Source organism: Cucurbita maxima, unplaced genomic scaffold (genome assembly GCF_002738345.1).
Source record: "Cucurbita maxima cultivar Rimu unplaced genomic scaffold, Cmax_1.0 Cma_Scf00006, whole genome shotgun sequence".
NCBI classification, from domain to species: Eukaryota; Viridiplantae; Streptophyta; class Magnoliopsida; order Cucurbitales; family Cucurbitaceae; genus Cucurbita; species Cucurbita maxima.
In genome coordinates, this window is record NW_019272022.1 from 3,068,992 (window position 1) to 3,077,652 (window position 8,661).

Here is an 8,661-nt window from a genome sequence, read left to right on the forward strand (position 1 = left end):
TTTTTTTTTTTTTTTTTTTTTTTTGTTATATTAGTAAGTGTTAGGACCAGCTTTTGTGCATATAGAAATTTTTTAATGCAACACCTAAGGTACACCTATCCCATAGCCTGAAATAAGAGGAATTATAAAGCAGATAATCTAATCTCAACTCCCCAACTACCACATCCATAGGACTATTGTAAAGATATGAGATATGGGTACCTTTTCTCCCACTTTTTCTTGATGTTCCTTCACTTTCTCCTGTAATTTCTTCAATCTCATATTCACTCTTAACCGCTTTTCCTGGTTATTGAGTACAACAAGATTGAGTTGCTTGTTAATAAACAAAATCAATATAATCATGCTTTGCTGACTAGCAGGATAAGAATTATCGTTATAAAAAGGGTCAATGTAGATAAAATATCATGCCTTCACAAAGCTGACTCCAAGCTCTTTCCTCGAATAACCACGGTCCAAATTACGCAGAACATATTGATTATAATCTTTGACAATCCTCATGATAATGTCTGAAGTTGATATTCCTTCCGTCCTTTTTGTTTCCTTGAACTTTCCAATTTTTTTAACCTACAAAGGAAAAGTTCCTATCTATGAAATTGTATGTACTTAAGCACCAAGTGGATCGAATGGATAAACCCATCTTCTGATCTTACAAATTCATAAACATCCTTCCCAGCTCCGGTAGCATCAGCATAACTGTATCGAGGCAGAGAAAGGATGACATAGGTCATTTAAAACAGAATTAACAAATAAATTCAATATGAACAGATAGATACCATGGACCAACTAATTGGAGCTCTTCCTGAGACACTTTACCATCCAATCTATACTAATTAGATGGGTAGAAATGCAGATAAATGTGGTAAAGGAAATAAAATCCATTGCCCAAAAGTTACTTGACCCTCTTGGTTCACTTAGATAAAGTATATAATATCCTTACGGAAGAGAATCGTGGGCCACAAAGTCAATCTTGTGCTTGTCAATAAATTCTTGAGAGATCACCCAGGGTGCATCAGGAATCACTTCATCCACCCATCTGCGGAAAAGGGAGGGGAAAACAAGGAGCAAACAAATAAAACCACGTTGAAGAATCAGTGCAACTAAGATTGATTCCACATTCATAAGAAAATCTATAAAGAAAGCTCAAATAGATATCGAAAAATTGAGAGTTCAATTTAAATCCATCATAGCTACACTTGAATTTAAAGGATTCAAACAGGCATTCTAACTAGCGTTTGTAGGTATCAAAAGCACATCTATACAAACAATGTTTCAAGATCCAAAAGCCCCAGTAAAAAGAAAATTCATGGAGTAGAGAAAAGTCATACTTGCAATGGCGAAGAGATTCATATCGTTCAGCTTCATTCATAACAGTTTTCCCTTTAAGATTGTGGGTAGTCTCATCATTGCAACATCCAACTAACAAATAAGTATTCGGGAATCTGAAATTACAAGAAGGATCAATAATTACAGCTCGTCAATTCAACAAATCAATTCTCCCAACAGAAGAAGATCACGGACAAGTGAAAGCAAGTTAGCAAACCTGAAAATTAAGAACAATCAAGCAGGCTAATGAATCAGAAAAAGAAAAAAAAAACACACAATAAGAGAAAACGACAATTCCTACCACCCGGCGAAACACAGGAACTAAATTACTTAGATCGAAAAGTATCAGAAACCATAAAAAAATCATGGAAACTACAGTCACAGATGCAGCATATGAGGAATAACAAAAAAAAAACGAAAAGAAATTAAGGAAAAGGAGAAGAAACGGACGATTTCTTGGCTTGCTCGAGAGAGCGAGCGTGACCGAAATGAAAGAGATCGTAGATCCCATCGGCGTAAACTCGAACTGGGCGGTCCGTCGGGTAATCAGGATTGGAATGGTTAGGAGAAGCGTTGATAGTGGTGGTGGAATCGGCGGGCTTCACCTCTGCCATTCGAATTATCTTCCGACCTCTTCTCTTCCCTTTCGCTTCCGTTCTGCTTCTTCGGCGAGCCCTCTTGTTGTGGATTTCTTCTCCTCCGACAACGCGATGTTTCCGCTCCCTATTTATTTGTTTCTTTTATTTTCTCATGTAATTTTTAGATTCTCCTTTTTTTAATATATATATATATATATTATTATTATTATTATTATTATTATTTTTTGAGCTAAGCTCCAATGGTTGGTTGACTCAAAGTTTGAAATTAGAGATGTCCATTATTCTCGAGAAAGGGATCCACCCTTAAAGTGTGGACGGCGGGTAGAGAGCCCCAAAAAAAATTCTTATGAGCTAAGCCAAGACGAGCGTGAGAATGTATTCTTCATTTCTACGTCCATTTGCTTTTTAAAAAATGAATTTGATGTGAAATATTCTTTTACGAAGATTTTACATGAATCGGGTTGGGTCGAGTGAGACATTTTTTACCTCAACTCAATTATTCGGGTTATAAATTTTTTAGACTCAACTCAAACAACTCTTATTAGATAATAAACTTAACGTAACTCTAAATTTTGTCTTCATAAAATAAATTTACGTAAAAAAATGTATATTTGAAAATTAGCAGTAAATTTGAGTTGACTTGTTCATAAAATTTGTATTTATTTAAGTCTGACTCAACCCAGTTCATATGAGTTGGACTACACCTATAAATTTGTTGGGTTATCGGGCTTTTTAAACCCCTTGACAAAAACTCAATTCCGACAAATTTTGAAGGGATGGAAATTTAATCGACGGTAGAGATGAGACAGGATGTAGAATGTAACATTGTCGAGTTCTTATCTCATGTCTCATTTCGAACAAAATTATCTAATTAACTGTTTAAAGATTGAAATAAGGATTTCTCTCAGATAATTATATAAATATTAATAAATTTTAGACTAAATAGTTATACCGTATAAAATAATAATTATAAATGTATTACTATATAATTAATAATTAACTAAATAATAACCATAATTATAAAATTTAAATAAGAAAATAAAAAAACTATATATTATAAATTCATTTGAAATGAATATCCACTAAAAATAATCACATAATCTACAAAAATAAATAAAAGAATTATATATATATATATATATATTTATTTATATAAGGTCCCCATCACCAATTATCTGTTTACTTCATTAAATAAACTGACAAATAAAAATACAAAACAAATAAATAAATGGTTCGATGAAGTGACACATCAGGGTCAGATGGTTCCAGGGAGTTCCACAGTGTGAATAATAATAATATTCTTATTATTATTATTATTAGATTACGAAAAATTATTATTTTTTTAAATAAATAAATAATAAAATACGACGGACGGTCGTGAATTTGAGGGGCAATAGAATGAATTGGGAAATTTTCTAGTCCTACGCAAGTAGAGACTACTTCGTGCGTCCTCTTATCCATGGCCGCCACGTACCTTCTTCTTCTTTAAAATTAAAATTACAACGGATTGATATATATATATATTTTTATTATTTATGTTTTCAGTATTATTTTTTAATGTTATTTAATCATTTTTCTTCTAATTATTATTATTATTATTATTACTCACTCGAATCTAAATCTTCTGAATTAGCTATTAATTTTACCAAAAAAATAAAAATAAAATAAAAATATATATAAGAAAGGATGAATTAATCAGATTTGTGTCCGTACAGTTAGTCTATCCACGTCAGACTCTTGTGTAATCCACTTTCAAAAATTTATTACATTTTTTTGGTAAAATTAATGGCTAATTCAGAAATTGCTATTAAATTTTTTTAAATTATACCGAACAAATTTACCATTTAACTATTGAATTAAAAAAAATGAAGTGAATTTAACAAAAAAAAAAAAAAAAACTTAAATTTTACGATTCACATTTTTTAGTTATACGCCAATAACATTAAAATACGATGGATCATACTATTTTACGAGCGTTCGATTCTCAAGGCAATAACTTGTTTTTTATTACCATAGTTTTGATATTACGATAATCTCGTATCGAACCTAATTCTTGAGTTGAAATATAATCGACTAGAAAGTTCTAGTGTTTGTGGACCAAGCGTTCACGTACGGTCAAAGTTTGATATTTCATAGAAATGAAATTGGTAAAATATGAAGTGAATTATTTAGAGTGATAAAAATTTAAATTCAACATATGAGCCAAAATTGCCAAAGTTTTGAAAAAATGGTATAAAATCTATCATATATACCCTACCAAAAATTGCATTGGATCAGACTGAGGCATAAAAGACTATTCAACTGAGAGCAGACAGGCACTGGGTAGCCCCTATTTGAATACACTTTTGCATCATTTCCAAAACTCCATAAAAAATAAAAATTTTAAATTTTAAAAGATGCCAAAACCCTAAAAAGAGAGTGGAAAAAAAAAAACATATATTATATTATGAAAAGTAAGAGCTGCCCGCCTCTGCCTCTGCCCCTGCCCCGGCCCCCTGCCCTTGACCGCCTTCCTACTAGAGTATTATTCATTTCATGTTTAAAATCGGCAAAACGACACCACTTTGGACTTCATGGAAAGAGACAGCATCTCAACATGCTCCCACTCTTTTAGGTTCTTTCCTCGCTCACGCTTTTACTCTGCGCGTGTCTTTCAAACGCCATTTCTATTCAATTTAAAGTTAATTGAAAGGGGGGGAAAAAAATCACACAAAATTACATATTTACATGGACTTCAAAACGGTGTCGTTTTTTATCCTACCAATTTGGATTCTTGGGAAATTTTTGCTTCCAAAATAGGAAATTCTTCATCTGCGCTGGCGATTTCCCGTCAGGTTCGAGTGATCCGGTTTCTGCAGTGCTGCCTCGTCTGGCCTTTACCGCCGCCGCAAGTCACTTCGGTCTTCTTCTGCGGCGAGGAAAACAGCTGGCTGAACCCGAACATCGACCCCGATGATTTCGATGAACCTCTCAGCGAGCTCACCGGGACGTTTAACACCGGCGGAACTCTCACATTCGCGGAGTATGACCTCTCGATGCCGTTGTGCTTCAATCTCGGTCCGCCATTGAAGCTACTCGGACTACTCGAACTCCTTTCTAGACTCTGAAACACTATTTTCCCTGAGGAAATCATTCTAGGACTATCCATGGATACTTCTCTGCTCTTCACTCTACCTGATTCCCCTGGAGTCCGACGGACCGGGCTCCGCCCTATTCTCTTCGCTTCTGATTGCGATACTCTCGTCTTCACCAGATTTATCCGATTCTTGTGTTCTTGATTGAATTTTGATGGCTTATCGAAATCGAGTGAGAGTCTAGGGAGATCCTCGTGCGAATGGCCAGATGATGAAGAAGAAAGAGAGAGGCGAGCAGAGGATAAGAAAACTGATTCGTAATCCAAATCCTTCAGTAACGGATGATATAGGGCATCTGTGGACTCGGAGGACACGAGTTTCGAATTCCTGTGAAGAAATTGCTTCAGAGATTTCATTCTATTGCTCGATGAAGACAACTCCGTCTTCGGGTTTTCGTTCTTTGCGGATGTGTTAGTCATCTGAGTAGCCTTCTTTAGCCCTAGAAGCTCTCTCCACCGACTCGAGCATCTAGGAGCGCGAGGAGAGAAAGAGTACGGATCCGCACCATCGATTTCCGTTACTCTACGCGGCGTCATTGTATCAGGCGACCGCGAACCGATCTCCGTCGAGGAGAGTTTCTTAACCGACGATTTCACCGATGAAATCTGCAGCGGCATAAGCTTTCCGTCGAAGAAAAGCTCATCAGCAGGAATCAGAGTAACCGGATCTTCAAGCCTAAACTCAAAATCACTGGATGTACCTTCTAGATCTGTACCTGAAATCGCCGGCTTACTCGTCTGAGGAGTATCAGCAATGGCAGATGGACTGAGCTTAAAGCCTGAGAGGTTAGCAGACGAGTCGTCTGGATACTCGCGGCTGAAGGATGCGCGAGGGCTCAACCAACCATAAGAAGTGTAGGCGGTACGTGAGCCGTCGAGGAAATTCTCCGGCTGTATTCCAACGTTGTTGACGCACGCAGAAGCCATGGATACCGGCGATCATGCAGAGCTTGAGATTCAGCGCGATTGAAGTGAACTGAAGAATGAAGGAGGAGCGTGTTTGCTCGCTCGACTTATACGCACAGTGTTAGGTTTTTTCCTTTTCTTTTTTAATAATTTTTTTTTAACCTTTGTCCTCAAAATTTAAAATAATTAGATTTAAATTTTAAAATATATAAAACAATTTAATCTATCCAACATAATTAAAATATTAAATATATAATTGAAAAAAATCTGATTTAAATATTTATAAAATGAGATTTTTTTTTTTTTTTTAATAATTGTTTTGTCTATATTGGACAAAATGCTGCAATCTCTGTCCAATCAAAATTTTAAAATTTGGCGTAGGTTAATTATTTTAATTTAATAACAAAAAACAATAAAGAGTCACGTGTTATTCGCGTGTAATATCTCTGTTTTCTACTTTTTCGTGAATTTTATTTATTTTTTCCCACTTGTAAATACAATAATAAATTAATAGAAATTGTAAGAGCCTTAAATAATAAAATAAAATAAAATGTAATTTTATTAATTAAATACAAGGGTATTTTGGTCAGAGAAAAAATATAATGGGCCTGGCCCATGTGTATGTTCTGGACACCGTCCGTATGGAAAGACCGGCCCAGCTACCTCGAAATCATGCATTTATTCAGATTAAATTAAAATAAAAAATAAATTAATATATTAGGATTAAAATTGTTGCTATTTTAATATTTAATTAACCTTTCCGGACAGGAATCTTTAAGCTGATCTCCGTTTCCGACGATTCCACCGGCGACGACGAACAGTTCGTGAAGTTTGGCGAGACTGTGAACTGCGGTAGGTGGCAGTTTCCTTTTTCTTACTTCTGATGTGATTTCTCTCTGGAATTTGGTTCTCAATCTATGCTCGTATTACTACATTTTTGTTGTTTGTTTGAGTTTCAATGGAGGTTAATCTCGCGGAATTTTTCATATCACGGAGTTATGGCCTCAAATTTGGTTTTAAAAAAATCGAGTGATCTCGGTTCAAGAATTCCAGAAATCGAGCATTTCGTTCGTCGTGCATTGTGTTTATTGTTTCAATATTATCGTGTAGCATTCGGTGTCGACTTTTCTTCTTCCAGATGTCTCTTAATATTGTCAGTTTCTTGCTTCATTGATCACTTCTTTTTTAGGCAAAATTACAGTAGAATAATTGTTAGTTTCTCGGCATTGACTAGTTCTGTTCTGGTCTTCAAGATTTCACGATTGAAACTGCATATTAGTTCCGTTACAATTGTAGTAGCTGCGATCTTAACTTTATGGTGTTTCTAGACACTTATTAGATGCTGAAATCGTGGAAGCTATTTTCAGTTTATCTTTGTTGTCTCACATTATTGACGCACTATACTGGTAGCTAACGAACTTACAGGTGGGCGATTTTCACTGTGAATAATGAACTTGGTGATCTCTTTCAGAAATTGCAAGGGATGCACAGTCTGGAGAAAGTGCACGATGATTCTGCCAACAAGGACAGCAAAGTCTCTGCTGAATTGGAGCCTTCTATTAGTCCAAATGGTGATTTCGAGAAAGAAAATGATATCGCAAAGATGAATTTGGGAAACTCTAATGCTCTAGCAAATGGGCTCTCTTCCATGCTTAAGAACATCATGAGGGATTTTGACTCCAAAGCTGATGATACTCTTAAAAGCCAAAGCCAGCTTTCATTTTCCCTTGACCGACTTACTTCAGGTAGGATTACATTTACTTTGTTTTATTACTTTTATCATATAAAATAGAATTTCTTCCTTTGTCCAATAATATAGTTTAGGGGAAGTGTATAGGTAAATGATATTCTCTCATAATTTACCTTTTTTCTTGTCATAGATGCAAAATTGAAGCTTCTGAGTTTCATGGTTTTTTCAATGGTATAAAAAGATATTATTTTAACTTTTAACAGAACTGGATCAATTACTTGAAGATGCTCCTTTTCCATTCATCATGCAGCATGCCTTGAGGATTTCTAGTGTAAGAAAGAGAGTGTTGTCTCTAAATTCCATCTTAAGATCCGTACAACGAAGAGTAGATAACATAGATCGGGCGATCTCGATGAGTAATTTACCAGGTGATTGATTTCTCCCTTCAAGGGCCTCAATTTTGTTGTCTTTTATGGCTTTTAATTTAGTGGAAACTTATTGAATAATATCATTGGCTGTCGAGGTTTGTTCAATAAAGGTCCTTATTCTCTCCATTCTATTGGAAAAGGAAAGGTGTTATTCCCATAAAATAATGACAAGAAGAACCAAGTGAACTCAAAACTTCAATAAAGATCCTTGTTCCTGGCATTCCCTATATAATTCTTTTTGCAGTCATGTGGGCTATTTTTGTTAGCTCCTAATTGTCAGATTTTATACGCAACTTTTCACTACATTATTGAACCGTGTGGAATCAATATATTCATTTGAAAACCTCTGTTGTGACTTCTTATGGAAGATTTAAAACTTTTCCCTTAACATGTTGCACAAAGAGGATTTAGTAACGATTTTAAACCTACAAATAAGGATCTTTTACTTTTGAATAAGAGGTGGAATTGAGGTATCAATTGCAAAACCTCAGCTGTTCTTTCTCTCAGGGCCTCATTCGAATATCATATGATTTTTTTTTTTTTTTTTTTTTTTTTTTTTTTTTTTTTTTTTTTTTTTTTTTT

At 34.9% G+C, this 8,661-nt stretch overlaps 3 protein-coding genes across 5 annotated transcripts in view; 1 reads left to right on the top strand and 2 right to left on the bottom strand.

Annotated features, from left to right (window-relative positions):
• The window catches only part of LOC111480356 (choline-phosphate cytidylyltransferase 2-like), a 4,374-nt gene extending 2,287 nt beyond the window's left edge, over positions 1-2,087 (bottom strand). Inside the window, exons 1-6 of the mRNA XM_023125340.1 lie at positions 1,774-2,087; positions 1,326-1,439; positions 938-1,033; positions 651-693; positions 409-564; positions 202-282 (exon numbers count right to left, since the gene is read on the bottom strand). Of these exons, the coding sequence (XP_022981108.1) occupies positions 202-282; positions 409-564; positions 651-693; positions 938-1,033; positions 1,326-1,439; positions 1,774-1,937 (654 nt within the window). The 5' untranslated portion in view covers positions 1,938-2,087. The remainder of the gene's footprint in view (positions 1-201; positions 283-408; positions 565-650; positions 694-937; positions 1,034-1,325; positions 1,440-1,773) is intronic.
• Positions 2,088-4,201: 2,114 nt separating this feature from the next.
• Positions 4,202-6,011, bottom strand: LOC111480353. Its single transcript, XM_023125336.1, has one exon. The coding sequence runs from the start codon at positions 5,980-5,982 to the stop codon at positions 4,753-4,755; it is 1,230 nt and encodes a 409-aa protein (XP_022981104.1). The 5' UTR covers positions 5,983-6,011; the 3' UTR covers positions 4,202-4,752.
• LOC111480361 overlaps positions 5,994-8,661 on the top strand; it is a 3,936-nt gene continuing 1,268 nt past the window's right edge. Inside the window, exons 1-4 of one of the 3 annotated variants that reach the window (XM_023125350.1) lie at positions 5,994-6,081; positions 6,730-6,813; positions 7,433-7,706; positions 7,915-8,079. In XM_023125350.1, coding sequence (XP_022981118.1) covers positions 7,445-7,706; positions 7,915-8,079 — 427 coding nt within the window. In that variant the 5' untranslated portion in view covers positions 5,994-6,081; positions 6,730-6,813; positions 7,433-7,444. Of the gene's footprint in view, positions 6,087-6,729; positions 6,818-7,432; positions 7,707-7,914; positions 8,080-8,661 lie in introns of all 3 variants that reach the window. The other 2 variants (XM_023125351.1, XM_023125349.1) reach the window with 2 other exon arrangements.

Excerpts from the sequence above, each read along its gene's own strand:
- LOC111480353 (XM_023125336.1), bottom strand. The coding sequence starts at position 5,982 with ATGGCTTCTGCGTGCGTCAACAACGTTGGAATACAGCCGGAGAATTTC.